Below are 20,564 nucleotides of genomic sequence, written 5' to 3'. Positions count from 1 at the left end.
CCAATTTACCTACCTCATCCCCATACTGTTTTTATTTATTTACTTTTCTGCTCGTTTGCACACCAGTATCTCTACCTGCACATGACCATCTGATCATTTATCACTCTAGTGTTAATCTGCAAAATTGTAATTATTCGCCTACCTCCTCATGCCTTTTGCACACATTGTATATAGACTATTTTTTTCTACTGTGTTATTGACTTGTTTACTCCATGTGTAACTCTGTTGTTGTCTGTTCACACTGCTATGCTTTATCTTGGCCAGGTTGCAGTTGTAAATGAGAACTTGTTCTCAACTAGCCTACCTGGTTAAATAAAGGTGAAATAAAAATAAAAAAATCTGGAAAAGTTCAACATTTTTGAAAGTTACCACAGCATTCTGCAGCGATACGCCATCCCATCTGGTTTGCTCTAAGTGGGACTGCTTAGAAACTTTAGAACATTGAGGTAGTATGTACATGTACGTAGAGTTATTAAAGTTGACTATGCATAGATGACAACAGAGAGTGGCAGTGGTGTGGAGAGGGGAGGGGGCAATGCAAGTAGTCTGGATAGCCATTTGACTAGATGTTCAGGAGTCTTGTGGCTTGGGGGTAGAAGCTGTTAAGAAGCCTCTTGGACCTAGACTTGGCGCTCCTGCTTGCCGTGCGGTAGCAGAGAGAACAGTCTATGACTAGGGTGGCTGGAGTCTTTGACAATTTTTAGGGCGTTCCTCTGACCGCCTGGCATCAAGGTCCTGGATAGCAGGAAGCTTGGCCCCAGTGATGTACTGGGCCGTTCGCAAAACCCTCTGTAGTGCCTCGGAGGCCGAGCAGTTGCCATACCAGGCAGTGATGCAACCAGTCAGGATGCTCTCGATGGTGCAGCTGTAGAACCTTTTGAGGATCTGAGGACCCATGCCAAATCTTTTCATTCTCCTGAGACGGAATAGGTTTTGTCATGCCCGCTTCATGACTGTCTTGGTGTGCTTGGACCATGCTAGTTTGTTGGTGATGTGGACACCAAGGAACTTGAAGCTCTCAACCTGCTCCACTGCAGCCTTGTTGCTGAGAATGGGGGCGTGCTCGGTCCTCTTTTTCTTGTAGTCCACAATCATCTCATTTGAGGAAGAAGTTGTTGCCCGGGCACCACACGGCCAGGTCTCTGACCTCCTCCCTATAGGCTGTCTCGTTGTTGTTGGTGATCAGGCCTACTACCACTGTTGTGTCATCGGCAAATGTAATGATGGTGTTGGAGTCGTGCCTGGCCGTGCAGTCATGAGTGAACAGGGAGTACAGGAGGGGGCTGAGCACGCGCCCCTGAGGGGCCCCTGTGTTGAGGATCAGCGTGGTGGACGTCTTGTTACCTACCCTTACCACCTGGTGGCGGCCCGTCAGGAAGTCCAGGACCCAGTTGCAGAGGGAGGTGTTTAGTCCCAGGGTCCTTAGCTTATTGATGAGCTTTGAGGGCACTATGGTGTTGAACACTGAGCTGTAGTCAATGAATAGCATTCTCACATAGGTGTTCCTTTTGTCCAGGTGAGAAAGGGCAGTGGATCTGTGGATCTGTTGGGGCGGTATGAAAATGTGGTATTTGGTATTTTATTAGGATTCCCATTGGCTGCTGCAAAAGCAGCAGCTACTCTTCCTGGGGTCCACATAAAACATGAAACATAATACTGAATGACATAATACAGAACATAATTTGACAAGAACCGCTCAAGGACAGAACTACAGTGGGTCTAGGGTTTCTGGGATGATGGTGTTGATGTGAGCCATGACCAGCCATTCAAAGCACTTCATGGCTACAGACGTGAGTGCTATGGGTAAGTAGTCATTTAGGCAGGTTACCTTAGTGTTCTTGGGCACAGGCACTGTGGTGGTCTGCTTAAAACATGTTGGTATTACAGACTTGGAAAGGGAGAGGTTGAAAATGTCAGTGAAGACACTTGCTAGTTGATCAGCGCATGCTAGCAGTGCACATCCTGGTAATCCAACTGGCCCTGCGTCCTTGTGAATGTTGACCTGTCTAAAGGTCTTACTCACATCGGCCTCGGAGAGCGTGATCACACAGTCTTCTGATACCGCTGGTGCTCTCATGCATGTTTCAGTGTTATTTGCCTCAAAGCGAGCATAGAAGTAGTTTAGCTCATCTGGTATTCTCGTGTCACTGGGCAGCTCTCGGCTGTGCTTCCCTTTGTAGTCTCTAATGGTTTGCAAGCCCTGCCACATCAGACAAGCGTCAGAACCGGTGTAGTACGACTCGATCTTAGTCCTGTATTGACGCTTTGCCTGTTTGATGGTTTGTTGGCGAGCATAGCGGGATTTCTTCTAAGTTTCTGGGTTAGAGTCCCGACATTTGATTGTAAGTTTTAAGTTTCCATGCATTAAAGTCCCCGGCTACTAGGAGCGCCGCCTCTGGGTGAGCATTTTCTTGTTTGCTTATGGTGGAATGCAGCTCTTTCAATGCTATCTTAGTGCCAACCTCTGACTAAGGTGGTATATAAACAGCTACGAATTATACAGATGAGAAATCTCTCGGTAGGTAGTGTGATCTACAGCTTATCATGATATACTCAACCTTAGGCAAGCAATAGCTCAAGACTTCCTTAGATATAGTGCACCAGCTGTTATTTACAAAAATACATAGTCCGCCGCCCCTTGTCTTACCAGACGCCGCTGTTCTAACCTGTCGGTACATCATATAACCAGTCAGCTGTATGTTGATATTGTTGTTGTTCTGCCACAACTCAGTGAAGCATAAGATGTTACAGTTTTTAATGTCCCGTTGATAGTTTAATCTTCCCCTGTAACTCGTTGATTTTATTGTCCAAAGATTACACGTTTGCTAGCAGAATTGAGGGAAGTGGGGGTTTATTCGATCGTCTTCGAAATCTCAGAAAGCAGCCCTCTCTCCGGCCTCTCTTTCTCCGCCTCCTCTTCTTACAGATCACGGGGGTCGGGGCCTGTTCTTGAGGGAGCCGTATATCCTCCGCCTCAGGCTCGTCAGAGTCGTGAAAGAAGAAAAAGGATTATGCTAGTCCATGGTGAGTAATGGCAGTCCTGATGTCTAGAAGTTATTTTCGGTCATAAGAGATGGTAGCGGCAACATTATGTACAAAATTTGTAAAAAAACAAGTTACAAACAACGCAGATAAATGAACAAAACAACATAATCGGTTGGGGGCACGTAAAACATCTGCCTTCTGCTCCGGCGCCATCTTTCCACTCTAGCTTCCTGCAGTTAGTCTAGGCGTATGGTCAAGGAAATGGGTTTTGCTAGGGATAGCTTGAGCTGACAATGGCTTGGTGATAAAAACCTAAAGTTGGCATTTCATAGACAAGATATGGTGTTTGTGACCCGTGATAGAGATAGCTTGGAAGAGTTTAGAACAATGCCTCATTGTCTCATCTTCCTGGAATCTGGGAAACTAAGCCGGGTTGGGGGTAAAACACCATCCTGTGTACATAACCAAGGTGGCTTATGGGAGTTGGAACCAGTCCGACTAAGCATTTTTAGGTCCTATATATAACATCTGTTTTTTCATTATCAGTTAAGCACTCGGCAACACACTTCAGAATGTAGCTTCGACGGTTTCGTTATTGCAATAATTCATATATTAAATAAAGATGATTCTTTAAAGAAATGACCAAGTCGCTCTCAGTACTGAATTTCCACGACAGCGTGAAAAACCCAGCAGCATTGCAGTTCTTGACAAAATTGTCTCAAGGCTTAAAAATCCTTCTTTAACTTTAACTTAACTCCCCTTTATCTACAATGATTGAAGTGGATGTAACAGGTGTCATCAATAAGGGATCATAGCTTTCACCTGGATTCACCTGGTCAGTCGTTGAAATGTCGTTGAAAGAGCAGGTGTTCTTAATGCTTTATACACTCAGTGCACATACATTCATGTTTATATATTGTACAACATTATTTGGGTAAAAGGTCAAAGGTGTTTGAGAGCGTGTGGTACAGTACCCATTGACATATTCACATACAGATATTCATACATATTTCTATACATCACTGACTGTACCTCTGAGAGATCTCCATTCTTGATGTGTGCCCGGGCCATGCTGTCCAGCCAGGTGCGTCGTAGCTCGGGGGTGGAGGCGTAGGAGCGTGCCAGGCTGTACTGCAAGTCCAGCAGCATCTCCGGGTCCTTCTCATGCTCCCTCATCTGAGCCGTGGCCATCAGCACCGTCCGGATACGCTTGGTCAGTCCCTTCACCTCCCCAGGGAACGCTGTCGACTGGACACACACACACAAACAGAGTGAAGTAAGTGAAATTTTAAAATGTCACTCTGTGATAATTCACTGACTCAAAGCCACAAGAGGGTAGAACACATTTAAAACATTGCTTGTTAGGGGGAGGTAGTTGCAAGAATACATTATGTATGCTATAGTCCCGACTGTTGATCTGGCTGTGTCAAAACTAGTCAGATTTTATAGGTATGTAGGAATCCCTTGCTGATTTAAAACTTGTGCTTATTACAGGCAAAAACGAAATACATGTTGTTAGGATGGTTAGGATGGTCATCTGAATCAGGGTTAGTTTGGCAGCTGGGGTGAAAGAGGAGCGATTATGAGGAAACCAAGTCTAGATTTAACTTTAGCCTGCAGCTTTATGTGCTGAGAGGACAGTGCACCGTCTAGCCATACTCCCAAGTACTTGTATGACGTGACTACCTGTCACTCACTTGGTGACAGGCAGTGGCTGAGACAACAGATTTTCTGACTTTATATAATGCACTCTTTGAGAGGTAGTTAGCAAACCAGGCCAAATACCCCTCAGAGACACCAATACTTCTTATCCGGCCCACTAGAATGGAATGGTCTACCGTATCAAAAGCTTTGGTCAAGTCAATAAAAATAGCAGCACAACATTGCTTAGAATCAAGGGCAATGGTGACGTCATTTAGGACCTTTAAGGTTGCAGTGACACATCCATAACCTGAGTGGAAATCAGATTGCATACCAAAGAGAACACTATAGGCATCAAGAAAGCCAGGCAGTCGATTATTGACAAGTTTTTCCAACACTTTTGATAAACAGGGCAAAATAGAAATTGGCCAGAGTTATGTTACACATGCAGCTAACAAAAATATATGGAAATGTCTGCTCTACCCAAAATGACAACCAACTAATTGCAGCATTACCGCAAAAATGGAAGAGGCAAGTGGAAGGGGGAAAAAGTAAGGAAGTTGTCTGTCGGCCCTGCATTAAAGACCAACATTGGTTAAAGAAAATTGTGATAAATAAAAATATATACCAGATTCATTTAAGGACCAAACAATGTACAGCTGTGCCATATAGATCGCATATGGATTATGAATTGACACGCAAAACAACGCTGGATTTAAAACTTAGAATTTTTCTATTTAAATTATTATACAAAATTCTTACAACCAATAGAATGTTATATATATATATATATATATATATATATATATATATATGGGGGATACAACCTTTCCAGCTCTGCAGATTTTTCTGCGAGGAGGCAGAGTCATTAGATAATTTATATTGATACTGTCCATATGTAGCTCGTTTTTGGTCACAGGTCCAGGAATGGCTGAAGAATTGCAACATTTACCTGGAGCTAACGCTAAAGATAGAAATACTGGGTGATTTAGAGCATTGGACTAGTAACCGGAAGGTTGCAAGATCGAATCCCTGAGCTGACAAGGTAAAATTCTGTCGTTCTGCCCCTGAACAAGGCAGTTAACCCACAGTTCCTAGGCAGTCATTGAAAACAAGAATTTGTTCTTCACTGACTTGCCTAGTTAAAAAATTTTAATTAAATTTGAAAAGTCATAGGCAATCGATTAATAATATAATAATTATTTTAGCAAAAATGTTTATCTTTAATTTACAATCTGTAGAAACTATGAGAATAGAAAGGTTCAGTACTTTTGTGACGCATCAAAGCACAGTTAAAAATATATGGCAAATAGAAATCAAACTGGATGGACATCAGAAAGAGAGGAAGGCCAGGACTAAAAACAAAATACAACTATTGTAAAAAAAATTGTGTCCGTAAAATGTATATAGTATGTATAAGCTGGAACTAGAAGCCTAAGTGTTGTTGTTAAATAGTTTACTCCAATTAGAGGAGGGTTGGTAGGGTTTGCAGGAAATAATAAAGGAACATATATTTAAAAAAAAAAAAAAAAAAAGTATTTATATACACTACCGTTCAAAAGTTTGGGCTCACTTAGAAATTTCCTTGTTTTTTCCTTGTTCCTTGTGTCCATTAAAATAATATCAAATTGATCAGAAATACAGTGTACACATTGTTAATGTTGTAAATTAGTATTGTAGCTGGAAACTGCTGATTTTAATGGAATATCTACATAGGGGTACAGAGGCCCATTATCAGCAACCATCACTTCTGTGTTCCAATGGCACGTTGTGTTAGCTAATCCAAGTTTAGCATTTTAAAAGGGTATTGATCATTAGAAAACCCTTTTGCAATTATGTTAGCGCAGCTGAAAACTGTTGTCCTGATTACAGAAGCAATACAACTGGCCTTCTTTAGACTAGTTGAGAATCTGGAGCATCATCATTTGTGGGTTCGATTACAGGCTCAAAATGACCAGAAACAAAGCACTTTCTTCTGAAACTCGTCAGGCTATTCTTGTTCTGAGAAATTAAATCTATTCCATGGGAGAAATTGCCAAGAAACTGGAGATCTAGTACAAAGCTGTGTACTACTCCCTTCCCAGAACTGCGCAAACTGGATCTAACCAGAATAGAAAGAGGAGTGGGAGGCCCCGGTGCACAACTGAGCAAGAAGACAAGTACATTAGAGTGTCTAGTTTGAGAAACAGACGCCTCACAAGTCCTCAACTGGCAGCCTCATTAAATAGTACCCGCAGAACACCAGTCTCAACGTCAACAGCAAATAGGCGACTCCGGGATGCTGGCCTTCTAGGCAGAGTTCCTCTGTCCAGTGTCTGTGTTATTTTGCCCATCTTAATCTTTTATTTGTATTGGCCAGTCTGAGATATGGCTTTTTCTTTGCAACTATGCCTAGAAGGCCAGCATCTCAGCTGAGGACCCCTCACAAGTCCTCAACTGGCAGCTTCATTAAATAGTACCCGCAAAAAAACAACGTCAACAGTGAACAGGCGACTCCAGGATGCTGTGGGTTTTTTTTGCATGAACTTTTACCAGATCGAATATGTTATTATCTCCAACATTAATTTCACATTTTCACAAACTTCAAAGTGTTTCCATTCAAACGGTATCAAGAATATGCATATCCTTGCTTCAGGGCCTAAGCTACAGGCAGTTAGGTTTGGGTATGTCATTTTAGGCGAAAATTGAAAAAACACAGTTCCCATTCTTCATAGTGCATTTGCATCGGAGTCATTTAGCAGATGCTCTCATCCAGTGAGACTAAAGTGTGTTCACAGGCAAAATCACAAGGCATCCAATCATGGTCATCTGCTCGACTCAAGACTGCATTAGCCCAATGAGCTAAAGCCTATGCATTAGGCTAGCTCTGGGGGCTAACACGAGTCTTTTACAACTCAGACACATGCATTTCAACATATTATTGACTGCAGCAAGACTTCGATCATGTACACATCTTATGTTGTAATCTCTCTTTCCAAGTCAACAGTAAAGTTAATATCTGACAGAGGAACAACTCAAGAAGATAAACAAACTACAGTATGACTCATGAAATAACCACAGACAGTGCAGTATATCTGTCTCATTGACACACCTTTGAACCTCATTATGGGAGTCCCACACTGTTCCTGTGGTTCTGACACTGCCTACAGCAGGACTGTCTGTACTCTACACTAGGTTAGCTTCATCCCACAGCTGCTTTGTCACTGTTGGAGAACTAGTTGTTGAATCAAGATGGAAGAGGTACAGTATCTACTGGGTGAAAAACAGACCCAAGGGGATGAAACCCCCACAGTCCGAATCACCACAGTCCGACTCACCACAGTCCGAATCACCACAGTCCGAATAACCACAGTCCGAATAACCACAGTCCGAATAACCACAGTCCGAATCAACACAGTCCGAATCAACACAGTCCGAAGGAAAACAAACTATATTTGCACACAGGTCTGGTAGTTTGAAAGGGCCTAAAGCAGACCTCTGCTTACATATTATAATATTCTATTGTAAGGTTACCTTAAAGGTTTTGTGACTGTTGTCGCTGTTGTTGATGATGGAGACTTAAGACCATTTCGGCCTTACGAGATAAAGCCTAGCAATTACGTAACCCTGGGAGCTAACTCAGGTCATAACCACCTACAACAAATAAACATTCCAAGCTTTTCCTAACTGTTACCTTCATTGCTTTGTCGCTGTTGGCAAAGTTGTTGATGATGGAGAGGGACTCCTGGAAGCGGGAGCTGCCGGTCAGCGCCACGTCTGAGATCAGCTGGCTCACCGCGATGATGATCTGGACCAGGAAATAGGAAGGGTGGAGAGGGGAACAGATGTGAACACAACACCACCATCAAATGGATGCGTTATGGGATGGAAAGTGGAATCAGTGACTAACCATGGATGATGTGGTAGATATGAGTCTCGTGGCACTTTGTGAAAGCATGGAGCAGGTCTCTGACACTTAACCGATTGTTAGAGGAGGTTAGGAAACTAAGCAGGCGGTCTGTATTTAATTCATTCTTTGGTCAGATTATCAAAGCAATCTAAGTACTGTGATGTCAAATCTGACTTCAGTTTCCAGGTGTTCTATAGCCTTTCCTACTAACTGTTCATAGTAACTGTTTATGTTTGTGTGAACATTAAATATATTTGTGTGAGGGGAGTTTGTGCGTGATTAATAGCTGAAACTGCACAGCGAGGACTAATGACCTTGGGGATAGTGCTTAGTTCAAGTATTTTGATTACATAATCATAACAGTGATGGACTGCTGATGATACAGTAACAGAATCAGCATTGCATTGTGCAGTTGACTAAACAATGAATGACAATTCCTTGCCGTTCAGGGGGATGTTGTATCTGACCTGTAGGTGAGTGCGTAGGAAGGTCTTCCTCTTGGTGTAATCGTAGTTGTTCTTCATCAGCAGGTAGAGCAGAGCGGAGGCCTCAGCCCGCAGCAGACCCATCTTAGACACACAGCACTTCAGAACCTCGTAGCACAGAGCCGCACACAGAGTCACGCGGCCCTTGAACAACGCCGTTGGGAACTGATAACAACAAAATACCAACATTACGAGGCAAGCCGTATTATGGTAATAATATCAATATTCAGTATTTATATAGAGTATACATTGTATGTAGTAATAAAGTACATTAAAACAAGCATTTAATAAGCCATAGCAAAAATCCATATCTAATCCATAATCATTGAGACTGCAATTTGAGCACCTGGGCCTATTTTCCATCTATAAATCACCTGATTACTTATGTTATCTCCCGCCTTTAAAGTTATGAGTCTTTTTGTTCCCACCTTGTTCATGAAAGCCCTGAGGGAGGCGAAGACGTGTTTGAGGGCAGCCTCTGATTGGCCGACTTTCAGAAAGTTCAGATAGATGTCAAAAACCTTCTTCATCAGGGGATTGTGGCCGTCGCTGTCCAGCAGCTGGTTCTGAGGACAATCAATCAGTCAATCAATGGATCCATGCAAAAAAATCTATATAGTTTTCAAATACCAACCAACCAATCATTCACATGATCTGATGCTAACATCATTTGAATTTGAACTAGTCCATAACTAAGGCTTGTAATTGTTTTTGGTCAGGTCATGTGGTCAGTAAAGAGGTCTAGTACTGACCTTGAAGCACTGAGTGAAGTGTGAGAGGACGTCCAGTACACTGAGGCAGGCCTCAGTAGAGATATTACCCTCCAACAGAGCCTGGTGGTGGACCTCTGCCTCCGAGGGACCAGCCCCTGGGACCACACACCAGGAAGGAGAGAGAGAGAGCGAGTCAGAGGACATCTCCAGGCCATATACCATAGTGGAATATTGGGATGGCTCAGTATCAAAATTGGGACAGTGAACTGTATATCAGAGTAGCACCTAAATAAGAGTGTTAGAGAAGACAGTGGATAGTGAATATCATTATGTAACTGAATGATATTATGTAAACCTATAGCATATGTTTTGGAGGGCTCATAGTCAAGCTATAGCAGCGAGTGAACCACAATCTGGGTTTACAGGATACGTTGAATATGGCCATTCTCCTTTAAGCCCAGGAAGCAGCCATTCAACTTGCCATACTTAGCAATGAATTCTGCTGAGCAATTATCGTCATTACTGCTGTTTCCACTCGGTATGTAAGTTCCAAAAAAGGTTTAAATAAAAAGTCACATGCAACCGGAAAAATGCCTTGTCTGGAAAGAATCAAAGTCATTTTTCTTGCAAGTGTGCATGCGCCAACTCCACCTCTTCTGCACCTCCAATAAAATCATTCATTACTGCCACGCACAGGTCGGCTGATCCAGCAGCAGGAAAGGTCATTGACTTGATCACCTACAACACTGTATGAATGTCATATCAATCTGTTGTTTCACCCGCGTTACACAAAATGCAATAATATATAATAGATTCAGTTGACAATATAGGGTATGTTTTTACAGTTATTGTATATTTCTAGATAGGCTTTATTTAGTGTATTTTAATTACATTACTAATATTGCTAGAGAGAGAAGAAGAGAGGCTCATGCACACCTGCAATTTTTAAATTTTAATAAAAAATAAAAAAATCTTTCCAGACGGGCATTTTTTCAGCTGCATGTAACTTTTTATTTTAGACCTTTTATGGAAGTACATAACGGCTGGAACGGCAGGAATGACGATAGTTGCTGAGTGAAACTCCATTCTTTGGTAAGTACCGAACGTATTTTGACATTATTAAGCTTGAAAAGCTGGTGAATGGCAAGTTTAAAGGAGAATCACCATATTTAATGGCTACATTGCAAGCCCAGATTATGGTTTGAGCAGTAAGTACAGTATACAGTTGAAGTCAGAAGTTTACATACACCTTAGCCAAATAGATTTAAACTCAGCATTTCACAATTCCTGATGTTTAATCCGAGTAAAAATTACCTGTCTTAGGTCAGTTAGGATCACCACTTTATTTTAAGAATGTGAAATGTCAGAATAAGAGTAGAGAGAATGATTTATTTCAGCTTTTATTTATTTCATCACATTCCCAGTGGGTCAGAAGTTTACATACACTCAATTAGTATTTGGTAGCATTGCCTTTAAATTGTTTTAATTTGGTCAAACGTTTCTGGTAGCCTTCCACAAGGTCCCCACAATACATTGGGTGAATTTTGGCCCATTCCTCCTGACAGAGCTGGTGTAACTGAGTCAGGTTTGTATAGGCCTCCTTGCTCACACAATATTTTTCAGTTCTGCCCACAAATGTTCTATAGGATTGAGGTCAGGGCTTTGTGATGGTCACTCCAATACCTTGACTTTGTTGTCCTTAAGCCATTTCGCCACAACTTTGGAAGTATGCTTGGGATCATTGTCCATTTGGAAGACCCATTTGCGACCAAGCTTTAACTTCCTGACTGAGATTTTGCTTTAATATATCCACATAATTTTCCTGCCTCATGATGCCATCTATTTTGTGAAGTGCACCAGTCCCTCCTGCAGCAAAGCACCCCCACAACATGATGCTGCCACCCCCGTGCTTCACGGTTGGGATGATGTTCTTCGGCTTGCAAGCATCCCCCCTTTTCCTCCAAACATAACGATGGTTATTATGGTCAAACAGTTCTATTTTTGTTTCATCTCCAAAAAGTACAATCTTTGTCCCCATGTGCAGTTGCAAACTGCAGTCTGGCTTTATGGCGGTTTTGGAGCATGGGCTTCTTCCTTGCTGAGCAGCCTTTCAGGTTATGTCGATATAGGACTCATCAAAGATACTTTTGTACCTGTTTCCTCCAGTATCTTCACAAGGTCCTTTGCTGTTGTTTTGGGATTGATTTGCACTTTTCGCACCAAAGTACGCTCATCTCGAGGAGACAGAACGCGTCTCCTTCCTGAGCGGTATGACGGCTGCGTGGTCCCATGGTGTTTATATTTGCATACTATTGTTTGTACAGATGAACGTGGTACCTTCAGGCATTTGGAAATTGCTCCCAAGGATGAACCAGACTTGTGGTCTACAATTTATTTTCTGTGGTCTTAGCTGATTTCTTTTGATTTTCCCATGATGTCAAGCAAAGAGGCACTGAGTTTGAAAGTAGGCCTTGAAATACATCCACAGGTACACCTCCAAATGACTCAAATGATGTCAAGCTTCTAAAGCCATGACATCATTTTCTGGAATTTTCCAAGCTGTTTAAAAGGCACAGTCAACTTAGTGCACGTAAACTTCTGACCCACTGAAATTGTGATACTGTGAATTATAAGTGAAATAATCTGTCTGTAAACAATTGTTGGAAAAATCTCTTGTGTCATGCACAAAGTAGATGTCCTAACCGACTTGCTAAAACTATAGTTTGTTAACAAGAAATTTGTGGAGTGGTTGAAAAAAATAGTTTTAATGAGTCCAACCTAAGTGGATGTAAACTTCCGACTTCAACTGTATGTGCAAACTTACAGTTTGAGAGAGGTAAGTGGGAAGGGAGGGCATCATATTCATGTACCTATGTTGAGTGTGAGAGAGGTATCCATTGTGCTGAACTGCTGAAGCCTGCTCTGCATTAGGCCGGCTCTGCAGCGCATCACAGGCATGGTCTGGGACTTCCTGTCTGAAGAGAACAGCTTGGACACCCAGGCATCCTGACTCCTATACACACACGCCGCCGACACGCACGCACGCACACACACAAACATTACTATAAGATGGGTGGAGAGAGACAATGACTATGATATAATGTACTAGCAGGGAACACCCAGGTGTCTTGACTAGGGCTGTGGCGGTATATAAAGAAAATGTAGTCTATTTCAGAACAAAATAGTATACTTTGAGTTGTCCTTATGTTAGGTCCTCATCTGGCTATGCCATATGGCTGTGGGCTACACTAGTTCATTTAGCAGACAAGATTTGCATAGAAGTCCATGGCATTATTTTATAGTATGAAGAATACAATTTAAAGTAGCTGAATAAAATTGATAGGATATTTTCTGTGCACATGCGGCTATTCTGTGTTGAGCGGTTAACAAAGAAATAGGCACACTTATATGCTTAATTTATAGTTATTAATGTAACTTTAGTTATTCTACAAACGATTGGCTATATGTGTTGACGCAACTGCGCTCGTCCTTATCCAATTCCGAAGTGCATATTAAAGATACTGGAAGTACCGTCCACATTTACTTTGTCAGCCAACAAGGTGAGTAAGCCTAACGAACAGCAAAAGCACTAGCAAAAGTTGACCTATTATATTCTGTGCGCAGTCTGGGATAGTTGTGGGATGCGATAGATCCCAAATTAATAAAACCACTAGCATCAAAAAAAACTTTTTACACAATGAGGCTGACGCAACAGATTGAACGTTTAGCTTAAAATGTTGATAAACTTATAGGCTATTTCTTCACATTATAAGAGCAGCAATGCGCACACTATAAGTGCAGACGTTCCATTAGAAGGAACACCATTATCAAAAGTAACTGCAAATGCAATTATGCATGTAATGCTTTTATTATAAAGGTGCATTTTTATGGTGAAAATTATCTTTCCTAAACTTGGAACTTTACAGGCTGCTTATGTATGCCAGTTAGGCTCTATACCAAATCAAATCAAATCTAATTTTATTGGTCACATACAGTACACATGGTTAGCAGATGTTATTGTGAGTGTAGCGAAATGCTTGTGCTTCTAGTTCTGACAGTGCAGCAATATCTAACAAGTAATATCTAACAATTCCACAACAAATACCTAATATCACAAATCTAAGTAAAGGAATGGAATAAAAATATATAAATATATGGATGAGCAATGACAGAGCGGCATAGACTAAGATGCAATATATAGTATAGAATAAATATGAGATGAGTAATGCAAGATATGTGAACATTATTAAAGTGGCATTATTAAAGTGACTAGTGTTCCATTTATTAAAGTGGTCAATGATTTCAAGTCTGTATCTAGGCAGCAGCCTCTTTGTGCTAGAGATGACTGTTTAACAGTCTGATGGCCTTGAGATAGAAGCTGTTTTTCAGTCTGTTTTTAATTCCCCAACAACTACCTAATACACGCAAATCTAAAGGGGTGAATGAGAATATGAACATAAAAGTATATGGACGAGCGATGGCCGAGCGGCATAGGCACGATGCAGTAGATGATATAAAATACATGAGTAATGTAAGATATGTAAACATTAAATGGCATTATTTAAAGTGACGTTGTTTAAAGTGACTAGTGATCCATTTATTAAAGTGTCCAGTGATTTGGTTTCAATGTATGCAGCAGCCTCTCTGAGTTGGTGTTTGTTGTTTAGCAGTCTGATGGCCTTGAGATAGAAGCTGTTTCTTAATCTCTCAGTCCCTGCTTTGATGCACCTGTACTGACCTCGCCTTCTGGATGGTAGCAGGGTGAACAGGCAGTGGCTTGGGTGGTTGTTGTACTTGATGATCTTTTTGGCCTTCTTGTGACATCGGGTGATGTAGGTGTCCTGGAGGGCAGTTAGTTTGCCCCGATGATGCGTTGTGCAGACCGCACGAGCCCTGTGGTTGTGGGCGGTGCAGTTGCAGTACCAGGCGGTGATACAGCCCGACAGGATGCTCTCAATTGTGTATCTGTAAAAGTTTGTGAGGGTTTCAGGTGACAAGCCAAATTTCTTTAGCCTCCTGAGGTTGAAGAGGTGTTGTTGCGCCTTCTTCACCACACTGTCTGTGTGGGTGGTCCATTTCAGTTTGTCAGTGATATTCGCAGAGGAACTTAAAACTTTCCACCTTCTCCAATGCTGTCCCGTCGATGTGGATAGGGGGGTGATCCCTCTGCTGTTTCCTGAAATCCAATGTCATATCCTTTGTTTTGTTGACATTGAGTGAGAGGTTATTTTCCTGACACCACACTTATCTCCTCCCTGTAGGCTATCGTGTCGTTGTTGTTAATCAAGCCTACTACTGTTGTGTCGTCTGCAAAATTGATGATTGATTTGGAGAGAGTAAAGGGGATTAATGTGCTTAATTAATGTGCTTAACTTAAGTGATTTGTACACATAAGCTGTGATACAAACCTTGTATCACAGCTTAAGTGACTACGATTAGAAAAAGGCATTGTTTCTTGCCTTACGCTGGGCATCATTCACAAGTGATAATATATAATTCACAAGTCATAGGCCAATATTGTCACCCATCGACTATTCTTGATTTAATCTTGTCTTTACATGTACTAAATAATATCTGTGTGAAATTTGTTTTGATTTAGAATGGCCCATTATCATGCACCTGTCTTCGAAACAGGGGAAACCAAACTAAAATGAGTGCAAGGCAAAAAGGATAATGTTGGCCAAATGCCAGAGGGGTTGAATCATACAGAGGAGTTACTATGTGTGTGACGTAAGGTTGTAACCTGTATAAAGAGTGTGTGCCAAGACTGGAAGAGTAGTTGTTTTCATGAACCAGCTCGGCTTTTATTATTTTGTAATTGTTCCTCTGGTATTTGAGAAATATTACTGACTGAATATTTCCACGACAGCTGCTGCCCCATATACATAGACTTGAAATCACTGGCTACTTTAATAATGGAAGACTAGTCACTTTAATGTTTAAATATTTGAGCTTTACTCATCTCATATGTATACAGTGTATTCTATTCTACTGTATGCCACTCCGACATCGGAAGCTGTTTCTTAATCTCTCGGTCCCAGCTCATCCTAATATTTATATATTCCTTAATTCCATTCTTTTACTTTTAGGTTGTGTGTATTGTTGTGAATTGTAGATATTACTGCACTGCTGGAGCTAGAAACACAAGCATTTCACTACACCAGCAAAAACATCTGCTAAACATGTGTATGTGTCATAACATTTGATTTGATTTCTAGAAAGGCTGCGCGACATGGGCTCTTGGGCTCTCATGAAGTGTTTTGCATTGATGTCAGAGTGATTAGAGGGACAATAGAGTACCAGGCAGTTAGCAAGTTTGGTAGGCTACTAATGACTGTCAGCAGCATCAGAGCTTGGAGAAGCCTTCATTTGACTGGCTTAATGACTCGTGACCACCAGTGTGGCATCAATACGGTCACCATTACAGCCCTGGTCTTGACTCCCACAAACAGAGACACAACAATACACTCCACTGAACTTAAACAACTGGGGAGTTAATGACTCATGTAATGGACTAGCAGGAAACCTAAACCTGATAAACCAGACTCAGAAACACACGTACACCTAAAGATAACATTTAAAAAAAATAAAAATTAAACCTTTATTTAACTAGGCAAGTCAGTTAAGAACAAAATCTTATTTTCAATGACGGCCTAGGAACAGTGGGTTAACTGCCTGTTCAGGGGAAGAACGACAGATTTGTACCTTGTCAGCTCGGGGTTTGAACTTGCAACCTTCCGGTTACTGGTCCAACACTCTAATGCTCTAACCACTCGGCTACCCTGCCGCTATACTGCCCATTTATTAGCAATAACAAAAAAAGAATAACAACCTTTGACAACCAAGCCTAAAGATGTGTGGGGGACAATAATTATAATAGAATTTATTGGACTGGCGAGGAACCTTAGGTTGGACATCCAAGCATTCTTACTCCTACAAATACACACAGAGACACAGGTACCATATACCTGTTTAGGACAAACTTAGTAGCACTATATTTTAGTGCTGTATGTAATCCAAACATCATCCTACCTGCCAATGTTTCTCTTTCCAACGTAACGGAACTGCACCAGGCATGTCCTGAAAGAGATTGACGAGGTCCGGATAAATAACAGTTTATCTCATAGATGTTAATTGCAAATAATAGTCTTGTACATCACATAGTTGATTAGTGGTATGCAAATAGGACAACAACATCAATCACTTGATAAGTGATTGTTATACAGTGGCAAGAAAAAGCATGTGAACCCTTTGGAATTACCTGGACTTCTGCATAAAGTGGTCATAAAATTGGATCTGATGTTCATCTAGGTCACAACAGTAGACAAACACAGTCTGCTTAAACTAATAACACACAAACAATTATACGTTTTCATGTCTTTATTGAGCACACCATGTAAACATTCACAGTGCAGGGTGGGAAAAGTATGTGAAGCCTTGGATTTAATAACTGGTTGACCCTCAATCAAATGTTTTCTGTAGTTGCTGATCAGACCTTCACAACGGTCAGGAGGACTTTTGGACCTTTCCTCTTTTCAAAACTGTTTCAGTTCAGCATTAATCTTGGGATGTCTAGTGTGAACTGCTCTCTTGCCATAGCATCTCAATCGGGTTGAGGTCAGGACTCTGACTTGGCCACTCCAGAAGGTTTATTTTCTTCTGTTGAAGCCATACTGCGGTTAATTTACTTCTGTGTTTTAGGTTGTTGACCTGTTGCATCACCCAAGTTCTGTTGAGCTTCAATTGGCGGACAGATAGCCTAACGTTCCCCTGCAAAATGTTTTGATAAATTTGGGAATTAATTTTTCCGTTGATGATAGCAAGCTGTCCAGGCCCTGAGGCAGCAAAGCAGCCACAAACCATGATGCTCCCTCCACCATAATTTACAGTTGGGATGAGGTTTTGATGTTGGTGTGCTGTGCCTTTTTTTCTCCACACATAGTGTTTTGTGTTCCTTCCAAACAACTCAACTGTAGTTTCATCTGTTCACAGAATATTTTGCCAGTAGCGCTGGGCAACATCTAGATGCACTTTTGAAAACTTCAGACGTGCAGCAATGTTTTTTTTGGACAGCAGTGTCTTCTTCCGTGGTGTCCTCCCATGAACACCATTCTTGTTTAGTGTTTTACGTATCGTAGACTTGTCAAGAGAGATGTTAGCATGTTCCAGAGATTTCTGTAAGTCTTCAGCTGACTCTCTAGGATTCTTCTTAACCTCAGAGCATTCTGCGCCGTGCACTTGCAGGACGGCCACTCCTAGGGAAAGTAGCAACAGTGCTGAACTTTCTCCATTTATAGACAATTTGTCTTACTGTGGACTGATGAACGTCAAGGTTTTTAGAGATACTTTTGTAACCCTTTCCAGCTTCATGCAAGTCAACAATTCTTAATCTTAGGTCTTCTGAGATCTCTTTCGTTTGAGGCATGGTTACTATGAGGCAATGCTTCTTGTGAATAAAAAACTCCAATTTTGTGAGTGTTTATCGGGCAAGGCAGCTCTAACCAACATCTCCAATCTCGTCTCATTGATTGGACTCCAGAGGTTAGCTAACTCCTGACTCCAATTTGTTTTTGGAGAAGTCATTAGATCAAATTTGATGACTAATTTATGCAGAAATCCAGGTAATTCCGAAGGGTTAACATACAGTTCCTTGCAAAAGTATTCATCCCCTTGGCGTTTTTCCTATTTTGTTGCATTACAACCTGTAATTAAAATGGATTTTTATTTGGATTTCATGTAATGGACTTACACAAAATAGTTCAAAGTGGTGAAGTGAAATGGAAAAAAACTACTTGTTATAAAAAAATATATATAAAGTGGTGCGTGCATATAGTGGGGCAAAACAGTATTTAGTCAGCCACCAATTGTGCAAGTTCTCCCACTTAAAAAGATGAGAGGCCTGTAATTTTCATCATAGGTACACTTCAACCATGACAGACAAAATGAGAAGAAAAAAAATACAGAAAATTACATTGTAGGATTTTTTATGAATTTATTTGCAAATAGTGGCTGTGTTAAAAAACGATTGCCTGTGCACACGTGCTCACACACACACACACACACACACGCACGCACACACACACCTTATTCTGACATTAACAACTAGTTTAAGGGCTAGAGCTCAGGGTTTGTCCTGGGCAGGGTGTATGATCAGGAAAATTTCCTGACTCTAATCCTGCATCCACACAAGCGAATATAACCTATTATATTCTAATCCTGCATCCACACAGCGAATATAACCTATTATATTCTAGTCCTGCATCCACACAGCGAATATAACCTACTATATTCTAATCCTGCATCCACACAGCGAATATAACCTACTATATTCCAATCCTGCATCCACACAGCGAATATAACCTATTATATTCTAATCCTGCATCCACACAGCGAATATAACCTACTATATTCTAATCCTGCATCCACACAGCGAATATAACCTACTATATTCTAATCCTGCATCCACACAGCGAATATAACCTATTATATTCTAGTCCTGCATCCACACAGCGAATATAACCTACTATATTCTAATCCTGCATCCACACAGCGAATATAACCTACTATATTCTAATCCTGTATCCACACAGCGAATATAACCTATTATATTCTAATCCTGCATCCACACAGCGAATATAACCTACTATATTCTAATCCTGCATCCACACAAGATAATATTACCTACTCTATTCTAATCCTGCATCCACACAGCAAATATAACCTACTATATTCTAGTCCTGCATCCACACAGCAAATATAACCTACTATATTCTAATCCTGCATCCACACAGCGAATATAACCTACTATATTCTAATCCTGCATCCACACAAGATAATATTACCTACTCTATTCTAATCCTGCATCCACACAGCGAATATAACCTATTATATTCTAATCCTGCATCCACACAGCGAATATAACCTACTATATTCTAATCCTGCATCCACACAAGATAATATTACCTACTCTATTCTAGTCCTGCATCCACACAGCGAATATAACCTACTATATTCTAGTCCTGCATCCACACAGCGAATATAACCTATTATATTCTAGTCCTGCATCCACACAGCGAATATAACCTATTATATTCTAGTCCTGCATCCACACAGCGAATATAACCTATTATATTCTAGTCCTTCATCCACACAGCGAATATAAGATAATGATCTTGTACTCACTCCAGTAGACTGAGGAAGTTGATGATGTCCTGAGGATTGACCTTGTTCCAGTAGGCCAGCAGGTTGTCTAGAGACAGAGACACAACAGGAGAGTGACAGACACTAAGAGAGCTTCTGTAGCAGGTCAACAGGCAGAAACAACCAGAAGATTACACAATGACCAGGTCTGCGTCCCAAATTACACCATACTGCCTTTGTAGTGCATTACTTTTGAACAGGCCCTGGCCAAAAGTAGTGCACCAAGTAGCACACCGATGTCTGCTTAAACCGCACAACAGTCAGAAATTCCACAGATGAGGCCAATGAAAATGTTTGAATATAGGAATAATAATAGGATAGCTATAATATAGGTCAAATGAACACAACATAGGATATACAGTGCATTCATTCAGTGTCTAGGTATGCATCATCAAACCCCAAATAGAGAGAAGTGACTGTGTGGCGCTGACCATAGAGATACTGTAACATATTGCACATACTACAGTATGTGTCAGGGTTGGGGCCATTTGCTTATAAATTCTAGTCAATCCAGGAAGTACACTGACGTTCCAATTACAATTCTCTTCAATGCTTTTTAATGAGGAAAATTTAGAATTGGAATTTGGTTTACTTTCTGAAATGGCTGGAACTGAAATCAAATTGACCCCAACCTTGGTATGTGTTCTACAT

General features: G+C 41.1%; 1 protein-coding gene across 5 annotated transcripts in view; it reads right to left on the bottom strand.

The window, feature by feature from the left end:
- dock11 (dedicator of cytokinesis 11) overlaps positions 1-20,564 on the bottom strand; it is a 111,718-nt gene that overhangs the window by 27,396 nt on the left and 63,758 nt on the right. For all 5 annotated transcript variants that reach the window (XM_036957962.1, XM_036957959.1, XM_036957960.1 and 2 more), the window contains 8 exons: positions 19,896-19,962; positions 16,746-16,793; positions 12,584-12,726; positions 9,753-9,868; positions 9,429-9,566; positions 8,983-9,165; positions 8,300-8,413; positions 4,018-4,233 (listed from right to left, as the gene is read on the bottom strand). In XM_036957962.1, coding sequence (XP_036813857.1) covers positions 4,018-4,233; positions 8,300-8,413; positions 8,983-9,165; positions 9,429-9,566; positions 9,753-9,868; positions 12,584-12,726; positions 16,746-16,793; positions 19,896-19,962 — 1,025 coding nt within the window. The remainder of the gene's footprint in view (positions 1-4,017; positions 4,234-8,299; positions 8,414-8,982; positions 9,166-9,428; positions 9,567-9,752; positions 9,869-12,583; positions 12,727-16,745; positions 16,794-19,895; positions 19,963-20,564) is intronic.

The sequence above is a fragment of the Oncorhynchus mykiss genome, chromosome 21 (assembly GCF_013265735.2).
Source record: "Oncorhynchus mykiss isolate Arlee chromosome 21, USDA_OmykA_1.1, whole genome shotgun sequence".
NCBI classification, from domain to species: Eukaryota; Metazoa; Chordata; class Actinopteri; order Salmoniformes; family Salmonidae; genus Oncorhynchus; species Oncorhynchus mykiss.
This window is presented reverse-complemented; position numbering and strand designations above follow the sequence as displayed.